Source organism: Nelusetta ayraudi, unplaced genomic scaffold, assembly GCF_046127955.1.
Source record: "Nelusetta ayraudi isolate G7.1 ecotype Tasmania unplaced genomic scaffold, CSIRO-AGI_Nayr_v1 ptg000022l, whole genome shotgun sequence".
NCBI lineage: Eukaryota > Metazoa > Chordata > Actinopteri > Tetraodontiformes > Monacanthidae > Nelusetta > Nelusetta ayraudi.
In genome coordinates, this window is record NW_027466072.1 from 1,750,001 (window position 1) to 1,772,125 (window position 22,125).

The window sequence follows — 22,125 nt, forward strand, 5'->3', positions numbered from 1 at the left end:
GATGTGACGTACGGGGTCACGTGACCAGTTAGTTCACTTCAAGTGAAAATGGCGCGTTATGATTGGACGGAGGAGGAGACGAAATATTTTTTTTTACAAGTTATCGAAGATAAAAATATAGCAACCATTCTTGACAGCAAACAAACGTAAACAAATAAAAACCTATTTCGAGTCAAATCTCGCAGGACGAGATTGAAGCTGGTGAAAAAAGGAGGAATGCAAAGGAAGAAGGAAAAAAAAAATCCAACAGGTGGTTGGAATAAACCCCCAACAATAATAAATAAAAAAAAAACCTGTATTCATACATTTTGTATGCATCCACACTAATATAGTCAATGGATGCTTCATACACACACACACACACACGCACACACACACACACACACACACACACACACACACACACAGGAACTGGCTGTAATAAAATGTAGTAAATGTCAGATATTGGAAGAAAACGAGTCATCATCATCAGCAAAACTCCGCTTGGCAAGTTGATGTTATGGTTTAATGTTCTGGCTCAGGATGTATTCATATTTACTCTTCATTGTTGAAAGCATGTTTCGGTCTTCTCATCAGTCCACACATATCGCCATGTCGTTGATGCTGCCAGCCATGTTCCCACGCAATACGGAGAAACTGGAAAGACACCGTCGGTGTAAACAGCCGTCACATGAATTCAGTGTTCGCTATTCAGCAATTTACTCAGGAGGAGAAGCTATTCATTCTGGCATTAACTCACTTGCACTAAAAAAAAAACAAAAAAAAACACATGCATGCATGTGCAAATGAGATATTTTTGTTCCAAATGTTGCTCTCCCCATCATCACTGTTTCGCACTGCGATTGTCCAACATGCACAAAGGAGGAGGGAGACAGAAAGCTGGACGTCGCCACCTCTCATCTGCTGCTGCTGCTGCTGCTGCTGCTGCTGCTGCTGCTGCCACTTCCAAATTGCTGTTCCAAAAATGATTTGCTTTGTCTATTCTTGATCTCCTCCTGGCATCACGCGTCATTATATATTTATCCTATCTTTTCTTCAAAAGGATGATCTACTTTCAGTGGTTCAGACACCTTGTGAGTATTTCTGCTTTTCCTCATGAACGCGATGCTCCTTTCACAAACTGCAGAGAGCACAACCGGCGGCAGCCCGGTGACCGCTGCTGACGCTGGACAGGTGAATGTGGATGAACTGGTAAACCCAGCAGTTCAAAATGGAAAACATAGTCTTGTCACAAGCCAGACGCTGCATGTCAAGCTTTCAGCTGCTTTGTGACAGAGTTACGGCCATCCTGAGTTTTCCAGTCACATTCTGACCAAAGAGTCCCTCCTTGCAACTGATGGTTAGATCCAGGAACCCAGCTTATTACGGGGTGGTTCAACATTTTGGACATAGGTCCCAATTTCCAAGTTGGCTGGTGTGCTATTTATCAGTGGCAATCATTTCAACAGATTTCATCCAGTCACAACCTCTGCACACTCTAGATTAAACTAGATCAATGGTTTCTGCTAGCATGCTAATGCATGTAATCTTACCCACTCCGCAGCACACCCGAGGCAAAAGAATTATAATGACGGACTATCGACGTGAATGCCTATGTTTATTAGAATAATGTTTAAAAATAAAACTACCCTGGCAATAGAAAACTTGACTTGTGCTCGTCTTGCACCAGCAAATTCTGCTAAACTGGAGGACTGAATGGAACTTGTTGAAACGGTGTGATAAATAGCCCACTGGCTGACTCCAAATTTCTGAAGAACCCCTTTATCCAACTTTTGATTATATCATATGTTTGTTCTCTCTCTCTCTCTCTTTTTTTTTTTGCTTTTAAAGTATTTCTTCAGGTATTCATTTTTATTCGGGCCAATGAAAACAGGAGATACACATGGCACTATTTCTAGTTAACTGTGCTTTCACTTTTTAATCACGTCAGTATTTTTTGTGCTAAATTAGCCCATGATGTTCGGCAATGAAGCAAGTGCTCGTTATTTTCATTAGGATTTATAAAAATGAAATCTGCTCATTTTGCTATCAAAGTTTTTTTTGTTTTTTTTTCTTACCGCTTTAAAAATATTCATATTCTGCCCTATTTTATTTTTGAGAGTCTCCTCCACCAAAGGCAGAAATGTCCTCATGACAAGAAGATTTGCACTTCACACTTTTCCCTCAGCTCCTCAGTGAGTGTGCAGAGTACGCTACATATTGCCTCTGCCCAGAGATTTACTGTCGCCCCTGTAGTTTACCGTGGCTACATTTGCATTCTGTGTTTTTAATGTCAGCACCCCATTAATCAACAGGGAAATACTCGTTATTCCCATGAGGAGTGAAGTTCTCATTTAATGTTTAGCTTGTGTCATTTATTACATGGAGACGGCTATTTGCACGTCTGGTCTGCAATTTTATGACGGCCGATTAAGCAGCATCTTTTACACCTCTGCAAAGGCATTTCACTGCAGTTAAAATCAAGGCAATGTCCCATCAAACTGAATGTATAGCTTTAGGCTCAGTTGTACTCCAAGGAAGACTTACTCCACTCTATCATTCTTTTTAAAATGATAAAATGAAAATGATTTTCTCCCTTCTTTCTTGCTTCCTTTTTTTTTTTTTTTTTTTAACATTAAACTTCATGCCAAATCAAAAGACAGTTATTGAGGAAGTCTAATGTCCAAACATTCAATTAATTAATGCATGAAAGATGTACCATCTCGTCACTTTCAATATCAGTGCGCTGAAAAACGTTTTGTTCATGCTTTCTGAAATATAACATCACATGAACAACACCACAGTCGGTGCTTGATGGCATTGCCAGAAAATGATCTCGGCCTTCCACTAATGACTGGCCATTAAATGGCAACTGAAGAACTTGCTGACAAGGCGCCAGGAAAAGTTGTCTTTGTTTTGTTCCCCGCTCGTCGGTGGCGTGGGTGGATAAAGTGGCTGGTCAGGCAGCAGTTTGTGAGATTAGAGGAGACTCTGTGGGAAGACGAAGGGTGAGAAAGGCGTTTTGATTTATTCATTTATTTATTTATTTAGTCCCACCACTGTAGTTCTCAGTCTGAAGTGCCATGCAAAGCCAGTCCAGTGCTAACTCAAAGCTACGCCGGCTAACTAACGCGTGCTGGCAGAGCCTAACTTTCATTTCCAGACCTCATGTAATCTTCTGTGGAATCTGTTAATTATCTCCTCCATATAAACACAGTAGCCGGACTGATAATGTGCCTCTGACAAGTTTAATTATGTTTTTGTAATTGCATCTACTCCCTCTTCCTCATTAGAATCTGCTGGATGTAGGATTATGCAGCTGATTAAAATGGGGATGTCTTAGTAGCTCAGTCTTATGTTCTAGTGTATATATTAACTACACATGTTCTGTCTGTGAGCGTGATCTGCAGTGTCACAGACTTTAAGCAACGAATGTGAATAAAGTCTTCCAGTGTCAGACACTGCACTGACTTCCTGTCTTGTTTCACTGTAATTCCACACAGTGAAACAAGACAGGAAGTGGAATAGATCAAGAAGCAAAACACCTTTGTGCCGGTGATGCAGAGTGTGTTGCATAAACACGCCCTGTCCCAGTTTTGTCTGATTTATGATGCATAGCTCGCTTACTTTTTTTTTTTTTGTGTGTGTGTGTGTGTTTTTCAGGGTAAGATATATTTGCGTGCCACCTAGTAACACACTAACCCGTCCAATCACATCCCGGCGCCGAAGCTGCTTGAGGGAATGGGAACGAGAGCCGGCTGAGATCCTCTTCAGTGTCAGCCAACAGCTCTCAGCCGTCATCTCAACTGTTCGCGGTCACGCTGCGTGCACTTTCGTCCGATGAGTGTGTGTGAATGTGTCAGAAAAACAGCCAAGTCTGGAAGGGACAACAGTTTGTAGGTCTTTTCGCTGTTTTCGAATCACTGCATGACTGTAGGCTGACGGTTAAACTGTGGCTACATCCTCTGCACGTCTGTTGGGGGTGTTTTAGTATTTTTAGTGTGACTGCAGGGACGCCCCCCCCCACCCCCACCCCCCCCCACACACACACACACACACACACCCTTTCCCCCACATAGTGTCTCAATGGCCAATCACATCTGGCCAGGTGTGGCCGGTTCAGTGCTCCGTGGTGCTCGTAATCTTATTCAATTTATTGGATCTTCATGTCATTATTTTGAGGTTTGGAAAATTTAAGACGGTCTATTGTGAAATGCATAACAGTGTGCAGGGTGTCAGTAAGGTGGTGAAAGGGTCGTATCGAAAAAAAACAAAGTAATTATTGCCACCAAAACCTAAATGACAATGCATGAAAACATATGCAGTGTTTACTTATCATCTTATCAGTCAACAGCCAGACCAGTGGTGATAGACAATTACTTGACATGTTTGTTTGTGTTCAGCATCGTGATGACGGATGGCCTCAAGCACTGTCATTATGATTAAATAATCAGTCAATTCAAAAACGGATCAAAGTTATCAAAGCCACATATCGAAAGTGAGAGCTTATCAAACTCAAGCCACCGTGGAATCATTATTAAAACATCTGTACAGACCTCCTCTCTTGCACACATGCTTAAGGTGGTTCCTAGTGTTTCCAAATTGATGGAAACAGGTTTGCTCAATATAAGTGAACGTAGCTGACCTTCAGTTCATGTGATTGATGATTGAAGGATTGGCTGTTCAGGCTGCTGGCGTCTTCCCGTATGTTCCCGGTACAAGTGGGATTCCTGGAATCCTCTCCAGTCTGGTTTTCTTTTCCTCTGCTTCCTCCAGTAACCATGTTGTTCCCTCCTGTGGTGAGACCACACTTTTGCATCCCAATTAAGTCACAACAAATCATGATCAACTGATGGGAAAGCAGCACTGCCATTGAAATATAGCCTTTGATAGGGCAACTCGGTGGTGTAGTGGTTAGCACTGTGGCCTCACAGCAAGGAGGTTGTGGGTTCGATCCCGGGCTTGGGGCCTTTCTGTGTGGAGTTTGCATCTTCTCCCTGTGTCTGTGTGGGTTCCCTCTGGGTTCTGCGGCTTCCTCCCACTGCCCAAAAACCTGCGTTTGAGGTGAATTGGAAACTGTGAATTAGCTGCCAGTCGCAGTGTGAAGGGTCGTTGTCTTGTGGCTCTGCGATAAACTGCTGACGTATCCCTGTTACCCCTGCCTCAGCTCAAAGACAGCTGGGATCGGCTGAGTGCAGGAAAAGCAGGTCTAGAAATTTTATTTATAAATATTGCCGTAAAAGTTTCCATCCAACTTCTTTGAAAGTTTGCACAAAACTGATTTGACTTTTTTTTTTTTTATAGTCGTTTGTCTTCCTTTCAAGTCAGTATCAGTCCCGCTGGTTCATGCGACAGCGGCACCTTCTCCTCGCCATTTGCAATGAAAGCAAAAGCGATTTAATGGCCTGGAAGCTGAAAATGTCACAGTAGCCCTTTAACTGTGTCAGCGGAGTCGTGAATCAGTGCCACTAGGAGTCTGATAAGGCCTCTTTAATTGTGCCAGTGAAGGTTTCAGTCAATGTTAGCTGTTCTCCATGTGGCCTGATAAGGTTCTGCTGCAGTCGATAGACATTGCTGAAACAGGCGCAGCATTGATCGAGTGGGGAATGCCGATAAAGGAGGAAGTTGTTGAAATAACCTTCATTTCAGCAGTTTTTGACCTGGACAATTTTTTGACCAAACGTACTCGTCACTTTGGATTATTTAATCACATCGATCGATTTCTTGTGTGTCCTTGACTGACTTGAGATGATTAATACTGCACACGTCAATGTATTGTGTTTACAGCCATTATATGCAAATGATTTATGATCATTTCAATATTTACTTAAAGAAGCTAAAGTATTTAAAAAAAAAAATAAAAGTATTAACTCAAACCTCAGAAGACTCCAATGACTTACACAGAATCTCATCTCAAAGCAGCGACTTTGCAAATAAAGCATCACTATCAGTGGAATTTACCTTTATTACTCTGTGACTTTGATCATTTAGCATCCAGAATTTAGACCAGCTTTGCCAAGTTTACTCCTGTTCTCTGTCAAACTCATACCGCTGAATGATGTCCCAGTGAATCAGGGAGACAAACGTGTCTTTCTTGTTTCTCCCCTCGGAGGCCCTTTTTAAAAAGTTCTTCAAACAGTGGCTGAAGGGTGACACGCTTGGATGCAGAGATCTCGCAGACATTTGCATTCAAGACACCGTGACACTCTGAAATTTTCAAAAGAACCTGGTGCTTCTCAAACCCAGGGCTGCAGTGACAGTAGCCTAAAGGAAAGAGGAGGAGGTTCGTGACGAAAGAAGTCACCACCTTGAATTGGTTTCATAGACTTTGGACTCGGGATGAAGGGAACGTTGACGTGTGCCGTCGTCAGGTTTTCTTTGATCAAAGCCCTGGCGTGGGTGCAAGCAAGGCCAGAATAAAAAAACGCAAAGCCAAAAACCATCCCCAGACACATTTTGACAGTTTAAACAATTTCATCGTCAAAATATCTGTTGCTGCGTTTCCATTGCGTAAAAACCTAAATATCACAATAAAAACAAAAGCAATGGCAATGCGCTGCACCACCTGCCCTGATAAAGCATCAATGATCAATGAAAACACCTCATTAATGATGAATAGATTTGACTCGGCAGGTCTGAACCAGCAATTGTGGTCCGAGTTCTTATGTTGAAGTGACACAGCAGTGTTAATGTTTTCGCACCCATTAGACTGACAGTTGCACTCGTATATTGATTTTGTTTTGCAATCCCATTCTGGGATATTATATGGAAAGGATGTGCGACATTTCAAAAAACAAAAAACAAATAAACAAATGCAATAATGTTTGTGAAAGGGCTGTTCCAGCTCGTACAAAATCTATATGAGCTGGTGAAAGTCACCATGGTGACTGTAAGAGGAGCAATATGCCACCTGCTGTGCAAGCTTTTATTAGACTCCAAAAATAAGTGAAGTGCACGGTATTACATTGATCACTAAGTTCTTTAGAGCGTTTTGATTTAATCTGGAGTTTCTGCAGAGATCAGTGCTGCTCTTGCACTTCCAGTGCAGAATGTTACAAAGCCACGGGCAGCAAAGTCTTTCATATATGTGATGAGTTTGCAAATATTTATTTAAATAGACAAATTCAGATCAAATAATTTTTGATATAAAATCTCACGTCAGACTGAAATGGGTCCGTGTGCAGTGTGGAAATGCAAGTACAGCTTCTTAAGAATCCATGTGCAGGCTGTCTGATTAACAGCAGGAGAGATCATCTGCTTTTCCTGGTAGACGCGCTGCATGTTGTCATTAATTGAATATACCTACAGTGTCTTGTTTGAGTCCCGCTTGAAATGGAACGGAAGCAGCCTTAAACCTGCATCGTTTGTTTTCAAGTCGTTTGACTCCATCACATCCAATCAGAACAGAGCTGGAAGAAGCAAATATCTACAACTATGGTGGAGTCATGTGAGCAGGACTGAATGCTAATTATACCCTGCAAGACAAAACCAGACATTAACGGGTGTTAAAGGGTTTTTGTCCAGAGAGGTATTTTAAGCCATCGGACTCAGAGGATGCATTGCTCGAACGGGACTTCCTGGATTTCACTATTTCGAGATGGCAGATCATTCACTGCCAATCTGTGTGACAGCAATCTTGCTTCATTGTCGCCACCGTGAAAGGATCCTGATCCTTTGTGTTTGCCTGATCTGCCGAGGATTTACGGGTGACTGGGATGGACGGAGAGTCGGCTCCTTTTAACTCTATTTGGGTTCACATCGGTACCAGGATTTGAATGAGCAATACCAGCCGTGCTCTGGGCATCATAAGTCCACATTTAAGCTGGACCATGTGATGTAAGTCTCATGGGATTTTTTTTTTTTTTAAGCAGCTGACATCAGTCTCTTTTTCTAGAGTTTAAGTCATGGAGCACACCTCACATATGTCTCTGCAGGAGAGCTGAGATGTTTCTTTTACGAATGGCTGTAGTTAAAGTTTGTGTCTTTGAGCTTTAATCAGCTCTTTAATTTGTTTATTTTTTAAGGAGTTTTTGTTAAAGTGTTATTGTTAATTGATTTCTGCCAGTATAAGAGGTTGCATATTATGGTTTAAATAAATAATAAGGTGCCTTCACCTTTACATATTTTGCTTGCTTCACTTTTGAGCTAAAACACATGACATCAATGCCTCTGGTGATGTCACAGATTGCGCTGAAAACGCTGCCAAATCAGTAGCAACATGTCGAGCAGAACATTTGTTCCAACCTGAAGCAAACAAGGGAATTCTACCTTGTTTATGTCGACCTCTCGACCGCAAAGTTGCAAGAGATCGTTTCAGCAGAAAACTTTAGAGGATTTTGAGGCAATCGAGGCAAAGTCCCTCTGCTGGATGTCAATGTTGAATGCAGAAAAAAAAAGATTAACCTTGAGCTGAAATCTTGGGCAGATGCCACCATCAGCGAGTCCCTGGCAGGTGTAACCAACTAGAAAATGTGATTCAACTTCCCCACCTAATCTCCAAACACAGAAGTGGCGGTAGGTGAATCCCCCTTTAGAAATCACTAATGAAAACAGCCATCCTCCAATACGTTTGAAGCAAGAAACTCCGGAAAGTACTCACAAAGAAAGCATCGTACATTTCCCAGCTTCTGATAACCAGCATGAACTGGGCTGCAAAGCGATGCCCTTCCAGGTCACTGTCAACCACTTCCATGGCACTTCCATCCTCTGAAAAGAAAAACAAGCAGCGCCTGTCTTGCAGTAATGGATCGATCAATTGTGCATGTTAAATCACAAGGACAAAGAGGTGCCATGCATATATGCGCGCTCAAAACACACATTGGTAGCAGTGTACATAGACAAACAAACGCTGTAGCTGCGCTGAAAGAGGGGCATTGTTAATTTGTGTCTCCCGCCCCTTCATCTTTGCAAAAGGGAGAAGAATAGATGACCCAAATTTGACATAACCGGGGTGCATCTTGCCAAGGATGGCTGGCTTTTCCTTCCTTTTTTATGAATGGCTGCACTGTACGCGCACAAACATAGAACTCCAGCACATCCAAATTGGTGCGTGGACTTCTTTTCCCCAGTAAACAACAAGATGGTCATTTCACACACACATTTTCTGCATGAATATACACACTTTTGCACACTTGCAACACCTAACTAATGATGCACCTACACAAACACACACAACACACAGGTTAGTGATGCATGAGTGAGTGGACTTGCTTGTCTGGACAGAGGAAGGGAGTGGGGGTAGGTCGGGCTTAACCAATGCGTGTGTGTGTGTGTGTCCCTTTGTGGGAGTGACCGGCATACCTTTACACCCTGCACACCAATAGCGTCCCGCCTCCCCCACCCTCATTTTCCCAGCCGAGTAGCCTGCAGTCATGCTGCTGAGCCGCCCTCACTGCTGCTATCTCAAGCATGGATCTACAACTGTTTACCTTCCCACTCCTTCCGCTCTAGCGCCACCGTTTCTGAGGATTCACCTCCTCCACAGGATCCACACAGCCAGTGTGTTTCAAACTGGACTGAGAGAAGCACATGCATGCACTGTTGAAGAGCAGAGTGACCATGCAGGTGACTCACTCTCAAGCTGGGAAAAAGAATTCTGGTTGTTAATGTAAGTAAGAACAGCCCTGAACAAGTTCGTTTTTTTTTTCTGGAAAATATCAAACAGACGTGTTTATTGTGTATATTACAGAAGCGAAAACTCTGATCTTGTGCTTGATAAGGCCTTTGATAGAATTAACCTTAACCGACTTTACTGACTGTTTCTTAAACTGTCCCAGTGCCGGGTCTCCCGACATTGTAGTTGGAATTTAAGCATTCTGTGATGCTCATCAGCAACTACAAGTTTAACCCTGTTTAACGCTGTGTTAGCTCTGCCTAATCTGGGTAATCTGGGTGTGAGACAGGTGGATACTTTCTCCTTTCTTCTTTAATATTTATACGAATGACTCGTCCAACCATGTGAATGTCTGCAAAACTGGTTGTGTTGTTGGAGGTACTGTTTTTCATCATCTTCTGTATGCAGATGACATGGTGGTGTTTTCTCCATGTAGTGCCAGTCGCTTAAGATATCTATCTATCTATCTATCTATCTATCTATCTATCTATCTATCTCTGTACGCTGTTAAAGGCAACATCCAGTACAATGCCAAGAAAAAGCAACATCATGACTATCAGTTTTACTTGAGCGACAATGTCCTTGATGTTTGTAATGTGATCAAATTCCTTGGTCACTGCAGTGCTGACGATTTGTGAGACAATAGAGACATCCAGCATGCATGTGCCTTGGCAGTGAATGCCTCACTGTTGACCGCTGCATGCTGCTCAACTGTTCAAAGACTGAACGTGGCCTGTGATGATGCTCTATGGCTGCGCCTCCGTGTCCCTATAGGAGGCACAGTGCCAGTCAGTTGTGTAGTATGGGTTTACCCACTCTTAAAGCACTTTTGAGAAACATTAAGGAAAGGTTAATTTGTTGTTTGGTTGAGTCTGAAGAGAGTCAGTGGTTTTAATTAACCCAGTAAATAGTGGCGGCAGTCTGTGGCGGCACTGCTGTAAGAGCCTCGGTCTTCAACACTGAGATGTTGTAGTTTTGCTATTTCTCATGTTGGTCTAAGTCTTTTTATTGTGTGTAATGTGCTGCTTTATGGTCGCATGAGTCTGAAATAAACTGAAATCAAAGAGATTTAAAAACTGCAACACAGTCGTCTCATAGACCATTGTGTGGATGATGTAGTTCGGGCACAAAGCTTCCGCTGTATACGGCATAATGAACAGCCATCCATCAAAAGTGAGCCAAATTTACTGTGCATTCATTTTTTTTTTTTACATTCTTTTATTTCCTGATCCTCTTTCTTGAATCGGAGCGTCTCTGCTTGGAATGAAACATTTGCATATTCTCTCTCTCTCACTCGGAAGCCTGCAGGGCTTCCACGCATTAATAAGGAGCTTTGCAGTAAAACAGACTTTGCCCTATGCTGCGGTTAAGCTGCTAAAGCAAAATGTTTTTAAGGTATTCATATAATTGGAGTAGTTTTAATAAGTGAGGGTCATTATCTTTAGTTTGTTAGTGTGAGAGAGGAGGAGGAGAGCAGAACATTGGGTTGGGTTGGGGTTAGATTGGCTGCATAATCCAATCCAGTGAAGACTCTGGCTTCACTGGAGCTTAAATGGGTAAAATGGGGGTAGTGGAATCTCGGTTGTCCAGGTGCTGCGCCACAAAGTTAAATGTGGTGGGGAAAACAAGAGGCGTTAACTCTGCTGCTGCAGCGACAGCCTTCACTTCCTCTCACCTCGCTCTTTTTACGTCTTTGGCATCCAACTTTTTTGTGATTCACAATCTATTTATTGCCATCCCCATCCAGTCCCAGCCCGCCTCGTCTTTAGCTTCCACACTTCCTCTCGCTCTCCTCCTACATCCGCTTCTGCTGCCTTCTTTGCTTTTCCTTTTTTCGTTTTTGACACATCCACCCTCTTCTCCTGGCCCGCTTGCTTGGTTTTGTTGTCTGTGTTTCGCCCGCCACACTTTTCTTTATCGTCTGTTCCCTCTTACCGCTCGCTACCTTTCTCTGTCACTTAAGCCCCTTGGTTTCTTTTTCACACTTTTCATTTTGATCATGGTTCATTTCCTATCATGCCCCTTCTGCATTTCCTCTGTCCGTCCGCATTTTCCCCCATTGCTTCTCATTCACATCTTTCTGCCTATCCTCTATCACCCTGTTTACTCCCTGTGTCGTTGGGACTCTCGCTGACTCTTCACTTTTTCCAGGTACTGCAATTTGGATAAGGCAACTTTTGGCTTCTGTTTGCTGTTTACTTACTGGCTGACCCAGCTGTTTTTGCATGCAGTGGTCAGGCCTTTCATTTGCATGTGTATATATATATAAATATATGAACACATAATTTGGCATTGCAATTTAAACACATTCTCAGGTAATGCTCAAGTAGTAAAAACAACCCTTGATATTATAGATATGCAAGGTTGTGGAGAACAAACTGGTGGGACATCCATCTTTTGATAAGAGAAGGACCACATTTTTAATGAGCACAATTGAAGTGATTGATGAGTAACAGGTGTGGAGGACGCCAGGTGTCAGGAAGACAGGAGGACACTGGCAAATGCCACCAATCCATCAGAGTTGGTTCTCACCTTCAGGAGGCGTATTGGTGCAGCGGTCAGCACCGGTGACTGGCGACTCGTCCAGGGTGAAACTTTGCCGTCACCTGGCGCCAGTGTGGGATTCGCTCTCGCACCATCCAACACTGATTGCAGAAGCAGCTGTTGGGAAATGATCATTTTGCTTTTGTAAAATTCTGTTAGTTAGTGAGCTGGCCTCAGACAGAAATACAGTCGGTTGCTCCATCAGTCATGTTCTGTGTATAGTTTTGCACTCGTGTTATGAAGAACCTCCTCTCTTCGGTGCCTTTTCAGGATGGCAAACATGTTTTGCTTCATGTTTTCATCAAACGTTGCATTTTTATCATCGAGTCCAATTTACTTTCAGTTTGCTTTCTTTTGTATTTGATCCTGTCAACACTAGAAAAAAAAACAAAATCATTTTCCGCGCCACCTCAGGGACAAGCTGACAAAACAGACGGCAGCTTGTAATCCTCGTCTTAACTAAACCTCTTTGCTCTAGTTTTTCATTGTGGCAGTCAAATGTCTGTCGTCCTTGTGTACAAAAACCTTATTTAAAGAGAGGCTGTAATGAAACTGACTTGCACCCCGTCTAAATGCACAGTTAATCACATGACTGTTGCCGCTCTACTTTCACCTCAAGGTTTGAGGCTGGATTCCACATAAGGTCGTCCTCCTGCTGTTCTCCTGCTGTTTTGCCACTTGTAGTTGAGCAGAATGAAGATGTCAAACAGGATGAACTTTCTGCCCTCAAGCAAAAAACACATCATGATCTTTCGCTATTTTTTTGTGATTGCGCTGCTGCATTAATCTGAATTCATGAGCCGCCTTGTGTTGATTGTATTGCCTGCAGTCTCTGCAAATATCTGACTAACACAAGTAAAAAAAAAACAACTTCCCATGCACTGTCTTTATATATTTTTTAATTTATTAGGTGTGCAAGATTATCACTGACCCTGCAGGACAGTGATTCACATTAAGTTTACAAGTTTAGTTTGGAGTTGCCGTCTAAATCCTTTGCTTACGATGCTAAACATATGATTACGTACCACTAGTAATACGACTACTTGAAACATGCAATCATTTTAATTCCCCATGTGTAACATTTACTCTGTTGGCACAATGTGCAACAGAAAACGTGATTATTTTTTCTTTTACTCTGTCATGACAGCTGATCTATAAGAGAGATGTGGGATTATATAGGACAGCAGAAAACATCAATGTCCTGCAGGGTAGGACATTCAATACTATTTTTATACTACTAGTATTTAATACTGCTAGTAAGACTAGTCTGACTGGAACCTATTTTTTTGCTGCTGAAGTAAACATGGCAGCATCGTCATGGGCGTAATGACGATGAATACCTAATAAATAAACAGATATTTATGTTCAATATCCTTTCACATGTGCTACGAATCTCAAACACTGGGCCTTTAAAGGAAGTGTGGGACGAATATGAGTTATTGTGAATTCATCATTCACACTTTTTTTTGTTGTTCTCCACCAACTCCTGAGTTGCTCCATTTGACGCTGTAGCTGGCAGATTAACTCCAGCATTCACCCTCATGTATTGATAATCTTACCAACCCCCCCAAAAGTTATTGATCCGTTTTGTAGTACATCAGTGTTGAACCCATGTCACACAGCACACAACACATTGCGTTTCATGGATTGTGGTGATTGCCATTGATATCCAGGTAATGGAAGTTCTGATGGGCCTAAATCTCTCCACGAGTCCCATAGTCATACAGGAGTTGATGTTGTCTTGTTTCAGTTTTCAGTTTTGATGAAGGGGCTGGGTGTTGATACACCCCTTGTGTTGCCAGGGAACCATAGGGCCAAAGGGAGGAATCCATATTGTCCCACCATGCAAGTTCAATCTGAAACTCCTGCCCTCAGAGACACTGCCTTTCTTTTAAAGCGGTCAGTGGGGTAGTGCCTGGAGTGTGTGTGTGTGTGTGTGTGTGTGTGTGTGTGTGTGTGTGTGCTAGTTGGAGGGCTTTATGAATGATGGGAGAGTAGAGTCGACAGTGTTTTGGGGTAGAGGATTGGCTCAAGGGTTTTTCGAGGGGGTGGTGTGTGCGTGCGTGTGTGTGTGTGAGAGAGAGAGGGAGAGAGAGAGGGAGAGAGAGAGAAAGAAAAGGTGGGGTGGGGGTAAGGAATCCATTTACAATGGCCTGAGGGAGAGTCGGGTGAGCGAGCAGAGAGGCAAAGACTGATATTGAGAAGAAGCAATGAGGGTCAACTGATAAAATGGGAGGAGAAAGAGGGAGCAGAGAAACAAGGGAGTTTGGCCAGAGTGGAAGAGGAGGAGTGACTGAAAATGGAGAGAGAACCCTTCAACTCAAACGAGGATTAAAAACAAACTTGGTGAGGCTCCGAGGCTCCGAGTCACAAGTTGAAGAGTGGAGGCAGGGCAGCGCAAAGAAGCAGGAGAACTAGATCCCTGCTTGTGGCTATGCAAATAGAAGATCTGGTGTGTGTGTGTGTGTGTGTGTGTGTGTGTGTGTGTGTGTGTGTGTGTGTGTGTGTGTGTGTGTGTGTGTGTGTGTGTGCCTTGCCTGCATTTGCGAGTTTGCACGCACTGTTGCAGAAAAATTCATACCAACTTATATAAACAATCTTTCCCCATTTTCTTTGTGTGCTCTGCTTTGCGTGTGTGTGTGTGTGTGTGTGTGTGTGTGTGTGTGTGTGCGTGCGTGCGTGCGTTCGTGCGCAGACTTTGAAGAGCAGTTGTACGACACGAAGCTGACCGGCCAGACTTTCCGCCATCCGTCCTCGCAGAGCTCCGACGACACGTCCACCTCGCTGAGCCGCTCGCCCGTCTCCCTCAACAACAAGAGGCCCGACTTCATCTTCTTGGTAATACACACTCGCGCAGCGGGGCAGACACCACTCACGCAACACTCGCCCACACTTGCTTATTTAATCATGAGGCTCCCTTACAGCAGAGATGTCAAACATCTCGCAGGGGAACCCTCTTGTTTCCCCAGATGCAGGGGAGGAGACACAAAAGAATTTCCACCTTTCTTACCTCATCGTGTGACTTGTGCTAAAGGTGAAACGCACACCGCAGCTCCTCTGTCTTACCCTCTCCTGGGCGAAATCTTGTGGACTCACGGCCTCATTCGTCCTCGTTTGCTGCATAAAGTTTCTTTGACCTCAGCAGAACGGAGGCATTTTCTCAGCCGCTCCGCTGCGGGAGGACAGAGTGCCGACTGCGCGACTATTTTGGTCTTTTAACAAATGACATTGTCACAGAGACCATAAATTTTACTTAACTTATTAATTTTATTTCCACCATCTGTAATGGAAACTTTCTCATAATTAATTTTGATTACATTTGGACTGATTACGTGACCACCCCTCTGGAAGTCTTCGCTTAGTTTGATAAATGACTCCCCACTCATGCATCCATGGCTGGAATCCATCTGCAACATTTAGTTAAGGTTAGAAATATTTGTCTCTATCCCGCCGTTACTAACGTCGCTCTTTTCTCTCTGTACTGTAGTTACTTTTAGTCTTTCCTCTTGCCTACAAGCCCTGTCTAATAATCTGTCACGTAAACATATACTAAAGCCTCAAACAAACCTAAAGCTATTCTTTTGTTTTGTTGTGTTACTTTGAAGATCTTTGTGTTTTTCCTGCCAAAGTGGAAAAGAGCTGGTACATGGCAATAGCTGGGTTCCCTCACCTGTACTTCTATAGGCCTCCTCCAACACATTTATTGTGAGTACAATGTGTCACGACTGGACCAGGAAAAATTAAAAATGACAAAATGACCAACTTGAAAGTCACTTTTTCAAGGAAAGAAGAGAAAAACTGTTCTAAACACAAAATCACTCCAGAGAGGAAAAGCTGTAATCAAAAGTTATAAACATGAAATCACTCCAAAGGGTTAGGGTTAGAGTTCTGGACATGACAATACGATTCAAAGACTTTGGAGCTGGACGTAGATCATCATGAGGAAAAAATCTAGAAGTACGAAAACTTCACGCCCAAAGGAGATCCGGGAGTCTCCTGGGATCCATGAATGTCAGAACCAATATTAGCTAGATTTGGAAGCATTAGCGCTTTGAGTCCAGGATTGGAGTGAAGAGTCAGTCTCAAAATCCAAGGCGGGAACAGGGAACCAGGTGTTAGTGGTGGTGCATTTGACTTGGTGGAGGTGGGTTGAGCAGTGGTGCAGATGAGATGCTGTCGTTCAGTTTGACACTAGATGACAGAGAGAGAGAGAGAGAGGGAAAGGGAGAGCAAATTAGACAGCTAGTAGCTGATTGGATGACATGAAAGTGTGGCAGGTGATTATAGGATAAAGAGACGTGAAGGTGAAGAACTGATGACACCTCTGAAGTCATGCTTGAAGTTTTCGACTTCCTGACTGAGCTTCATTTCAGCACCTGCTCCGCCAGGATTTCAACTGAGCCGTGATGAATCTACAACGAGATGTCAGCAGAGCGCAGACCACTGATTGGACGACACAGTTTCATCCCTTCAGAAAAAACAAAGCCGACATTTTTAAAGAACCTGGCAACTGCGACTGTGCATTTTCATCTTCAGTGAAGTAGACGAGGAGAAAAATGGCGAACAAACCAGCAGCGTGGTCCAAGGACAAGGTGCAGATGTTGCTGTGCTTGGTGCCGCACAAAAGAATTTCCGAGGGAGTGAGATGGAGAAGGTCTATCTGGTCTCCCAGCTGATGCCTCGCTCATGGAAACCAGCCAACATTAAAAATATGTCGAGGGGAAACTAGTTAGCATAATGCGAAGAGGGGAGCGTGACTTGTGATGTCATGGGACTTTTAGAGTTTCCCACAGGCAAGTTGGATAAATGCACAAACTGGGAGATGGAACACTGAACTCACGTGGCAGCCGTTTCCACAGAAAGCCAAACAGTTTGAAAGATTCTCTGGTGGCCACTGATCGTGACACAGTGCTCGCTGAGTTACTTGCTACGTTGGATGTTGTCAACCTGGCAATTATTCTTTTTTTGTATCTGTGATTTCTGACACATGTTTTCCGATGAACAAATGTATGGCTCAGAGATTTCCCAAAGTCTGATTTCGAACACTTTGGTTCCCGGCATTAATTAGTAACACAATGCAGCATGCTTTCCCTCTGTGACTCCCACTATTTCGGCTGAAAACTGTTGTGAGAAATTGTCTTGTCCCAATTAAGCGGAAAAGACTCAAGCCAAATTATCTGAGTACTTGACATCCCACTCCACTTTTAGCTGTGCCACAATCAGTCAGGACGCCTTCCACACTCTCTGCTGGTTACCACAAACAACTGCCACTTCACTTCTTGTCTCATGCTAATATCTCTGAAACAGCTGGCGTCAGGTCTGTTCCTTGAGCTGTGGGTGACTGACGGGACGTAATTGAGGCTTTCTAAAGCTCACACATTCAGAAAACCTCATCCTGTAGGATCGATAAAAAAAAAAACTGCTCACACTTTTATTTTGCAGAACTGGACCATTGTTGCTGCTCAGCAGACTCCCACTGTCCTTTTACTGCAAGATGGCTGCACATTTCATGCATGACATCACGCTGGTCCATTAGCAAGCTGCTTTGTTCAGTTCACACATCTCTCGCCCTGCTCAAAGTAGGCGGAGGTGAAGCAGAGACCTCTTCATTCTGAAACCTCATCGAAATGTTGTCGGTAACAGAGCAGCGGGAAAGGCAAAAATAATTTTGGCCGATTTCTCAATTCGGAATTTCATCATTTTACAGTCACTCCCATGTTTCATCAGAGCGACACCGGCGCAGGTTTTCTGCATTGCAGCAGCCCTGAAGTTGCTTTCATGCCTTGCCCGAGGGCCCTCTGTCAGTGATGCTGATATGGCAGTGACGGATGCCTACCAGAAGGGATTACACTTTCCCACAGGCACCAGGAACTGAACCAGCAATGTTCCTTGTCATCCTCTGTCCCTGCTGGCTGATTGGAGCCCAGCGGTCATTTCCCAGAAATCCACCCTTTCTTATCCCTCCCTCTTGTCTTTCTTTGGTTCCCCTGCACCTTGTGGCTTGTGGTTTTACTTCTCTTCTACCCGTCTTGTATGGTTCGGTTCCCTTAAAACAAGACAAAAACAAGAAGAGTATTTTGTCTGTTTCCTTGATCGGTCCTTTCCTCTCAGAAGCAACGAGGCAGCCTAATGAGCACAAACCAATTTCTTTCACTGGACGTTGATGACCTCCATCAGGCTGTCTAGACTTCCTCGGCTTTGCGCTTGTATTGATCTGGGCTCTAATTGAATTTATAGTTTATTTGTCTTTTTTGGTCTGCTTTATTCTTAGTTTGTCTCTGTGTTGAGGCTTGCATGCCATCAACAAACAGTGTCTTTCTTTCAAAACTGTCTTTTCTCAGCTATAGTCCCTTTTTCTGGCAGACGGTTCCAATTGGTGGATCATAGTATTTGGTGTTTCATGTAGCTTGTTATGTAACTCCTTTAAAAAAAAAAAAAGCATGTGTCTGAACTGTCACTTTCCTGTAATGTCCCTCGACATGTTTCTATTTTGAGAGGGTGGGGACCAAAAAAGACTTTCAAGAGAACAAACACTTTCAAGTTTAGTCGCTAGTACTTACAGTTCAATGTATATGTGACTGTGCATCTCAGTTGTACCTAAAGCCGTCTGTTCACACCTCCCTGTCTCTAGCCAGCGTCCAAACAGCTCTACGAAGATGAAACCGCCTCCTCGGTGTTCGGCCTGAGGTCCGCTACTGAGCCGTCTCCCTGCCCGACCCCGTCGCCCTGCGGCTCAGATCGCCCTCCCCTGGGCTGGAGCAGCAACAGCACTGCCACCTCAACAACTGTCGGACCACCTGTGGCGGAGAAACCACGCTGGCACCACGGGAGACGCACACCCGGTCACTTTATACCCCTCGACATCACAGGTACGGTCAGCAAAACTGCGGCTCTCTCACTCTTTTGATTCATTGATTGAATTTATGTATGCAGACTGCAGTGAATTACAGAATTAAAGGTCCAAAGGATGCATATGTCTTGTAAAACTTCCTGGCTGTCAGTAAATTCCCTTTTCCCTGGTTCACTTGGAGAAGCTGAAAAAAGTCGCAGAGCCTGTTCTCTGAAGGTCGTTGAAATATACTGCAAGATAAATGTTAGGATGCTCCACTGGGGTCCAAAATGGAAAATGAAAATATTAAAATGTGTTTATTATGAGACGTTTATTGCGAGTCATTTATGAGGCAGGGGGAAATGTTTACTGTTGTTTGTTAAACCAATATCAAATATACTCAAGGGGATATGAATCTTCTTCTTTTTAGTGCTCTATTATAAACATTATCATAAAACATTGTCTTGCAAACGTTCGCCTTTGAGGTTGTTGAAAAGGTGAGGCTGTAATATTTCAGGGAAAGCATGAATTATTCATTCCCGGGATGATCCTGAATTCTAACTTTGTTAGGGCGTCGTACTTAAAGCAGGGAGTGCAGGTACATGTAAACATCGAGCTGCACGCCTGAAGGTGCAGCATTTATCCAGCTGAGATCTTGCTTGTCATTTCATTGATTCAGTTATTGAAGAAGCGCAGCCCAAAATAGTTTTCTGGATGTGATTGAAGCAAAAAGGGAGACGAGCTCCCGTCGTTTCTGCCACAAATGTGAAAAATGGCTGGAATGTTTGTAATTCGTCAATATGTTTTTTTTCTGACCCTCACAGGCATACATGGTTAGCGCTGCCATTTTATTTGTTTGCTTATTTCATAATTGGAGTAACAATTCACTGGATATTAAATGATTAAAACTACTGTTGTTGTGTTACCAAACACACGTTAAAATGCAAATCATATCATATGAATAAGCTGCAATTAATTAAATGAATTAAGTTAGAATAATTGAGCAGTCTGTGCATACACAATGCCACCATATACTGAGCAAACATCTGTGTGAAATGAAATATTAATGATGGCTTAGCCATTTATTTTATGTCCCTGCCATCAGAGTTTAATGCAGGAGAAGAAGACTGTTGGCGTTGCTCTGGTTATCGCCGCTGAGAAAAACTGAATCCACACGTTCTGCATTGTACACAAGGGGGTCGTTCTCTCTCCCTGCGACTTTAGAAGTGAGAGCCCGAGGAAATTAGTCTGAAGGAAAACAGTAAATTATTACATTCTTATGCTGCTCAGCACATTTGGACTCACTGGGCTCAGTACAGATTTGAAAGTAGTTGCAAAAACCAAAGGTGACTCATGACGGTAATTTTCTCTCAGTGTGTTTGCCAAGTTCTGCCATTATGTGCAGTTTCACTTGTGAAAGACATATAATTCTAGAAAATAGTTTTGAAAGCTTGAAAAGACGGGAAGCGATCAAATCCTATTAAGTCCTAATTAGCCTGACAGAATTTTGCACTTAATCACCTGTGAGTTCTGTAGTCTCACCGGCAGAAACAGCTCAAGGAACAGAGACTTGGAAGAAAGATAGAAAAAAGCATTTGATTTCAAATAAAAAAAAAAAACTGTTGTAAAGTAATGAACTCATGTCCCGCAGAGACAACAAGTGATGTTCCCATAACGATGGTTTGGGGAAGTGCAAGCCTAGTTCGCAACATTGGTAAATATCCACTGTTGCATAGAGATGCTCTTTCTGTTGGTTTCTGTCTCCCACAGTAAGCCAGTCAGTTATTTCACTTCTTCTTCTCCTTCTTTTTATAGATTAGATGGAGATTGAGTTTATTATTCCTCAGGGCCCAGTGCCAAACATTCATTAGTGTCTAATGATCAGAAATCTTTTTGCAAACAATGTTAATGTCAATCCTCATTTTCTGACGTCTGACTGAGTTTTGAAACCCTGAGCAGATCCACATCCTGGCGTTCATGGTGCACTGAGGCTTTTAGTAAATATAATTTGAAAATAAAACATGATTTTGTTTATTTATCTTACTAACACACAACCGTATATGTAATTTTGGCTTGAGAGCTCCACGAATGTGGCTTATGAATACATGTATGTCTGTGTGACTTCGGGAGCACACAGATCCAGGCGCAGGCGTGCGCACACGCACACACCAACAGTAAACCTGTACGCCGTCACAATATAGCTGTGGATTTATGAGAGTAAAAGCAGAATAGACACATCAGAAGATCAAGGCATCGCCGCAGGGAGGATGCTTAGCTTCCCCTGTGCCTGAACGCTTGGCTGAATCACGCCAGGGGTCGTTACTCTCCGGCTGATGTAGACGTTTAGGGGGATTTGTCATCAAGAGCATTTCCTCCGTGTGACACCGCGATGCTGCCCTTTCCCATCTCCCGCCGTCTACTTGTGCTCTGGTGCGTCATCTCTGTGTCGCAGCCGTTAGTATGCTGTGGTCATCCTCACTGGCACGCTGCTGACACTCCCACTGCCGCGTCATTGGCTGCCTCCTGCCTTCTGCCGCCGTGCACGTCCATCTCTGGTTCCATCTCTCTTTGTCTCTCGCTCTTTTTTTTCTTTTTTTTTTTTTTTATCTTTGTCACACTGCTTCTCTCACTTCTCCTGGCTGTGGTGTTCTACTTGCCGGGTGTTTACTTCCTTCAGTAAATGCCAGGTATTTACTTCCTTCTCCCTGGCCCCGGGGAGAAGGATGAAGGATGAGGGCAGCAGCGTAGAGGAATCACGTCAGCAGAAGGTCAAAGCTGGAGACGAGTGATGTGGCATAAAATGATCCTCATGTTTCTGTCTCTGTGTGTCATTGGAGATATACACTACCAGTCAAAAGTTTGGACACATCCTTCTGATTTAATGTTTTTTTTTTTTGTTTTGTTTTTTTCATTTTCATGACTATTTACATTGAAGATTCTCACAAAGCATCAAAACGATGAATGAACACATATGGAATATGTATGAAAGAAAAAGTGTGAAATAACTCAAATCAGTTTTATATTTTAGATGATCTAGAATAGCCCCCCCTAATATACAATATATATCTATGAAATATATATAACATAACATAACATATTTAGTTATTTAACATTTCTTTCTTTTGCCACATTAATTCACATATATTGGTCATCTGTTTGA

At 43.1% G+C, this 22,125-nt stretch overlaps 1 protein-coding gene across 3 annotated transcripts in view; it reads left to right on the top strand.

The window, feature by feature from the left end:
- The window catches only part of nhsl2 (NHS-like 2), a 110,895-nt gene that overhangs the window by 76,333 nt on the left and 12,437 nt on the right, over positions 1 to 22,125 (top strand). For all 3 annotated transcript variants that reach the window (XM_076028031.1, XM_076028032.1, XM_076028033.1), the window contains exons 3-4: positions 14,832 to 14,974; positions 18,768 to 19,005. In XM_076028031.1, coding sequence (XP_075884146.1) covers positions 14,832 to 14,974; positions 18,768 to 19,005 — 381 coding nt within the window. The remainder of the gene's footprint in view (positions 1 to 14,831; positions 14,975 to 18,767; positions 19,006 to 22,125) is intronic.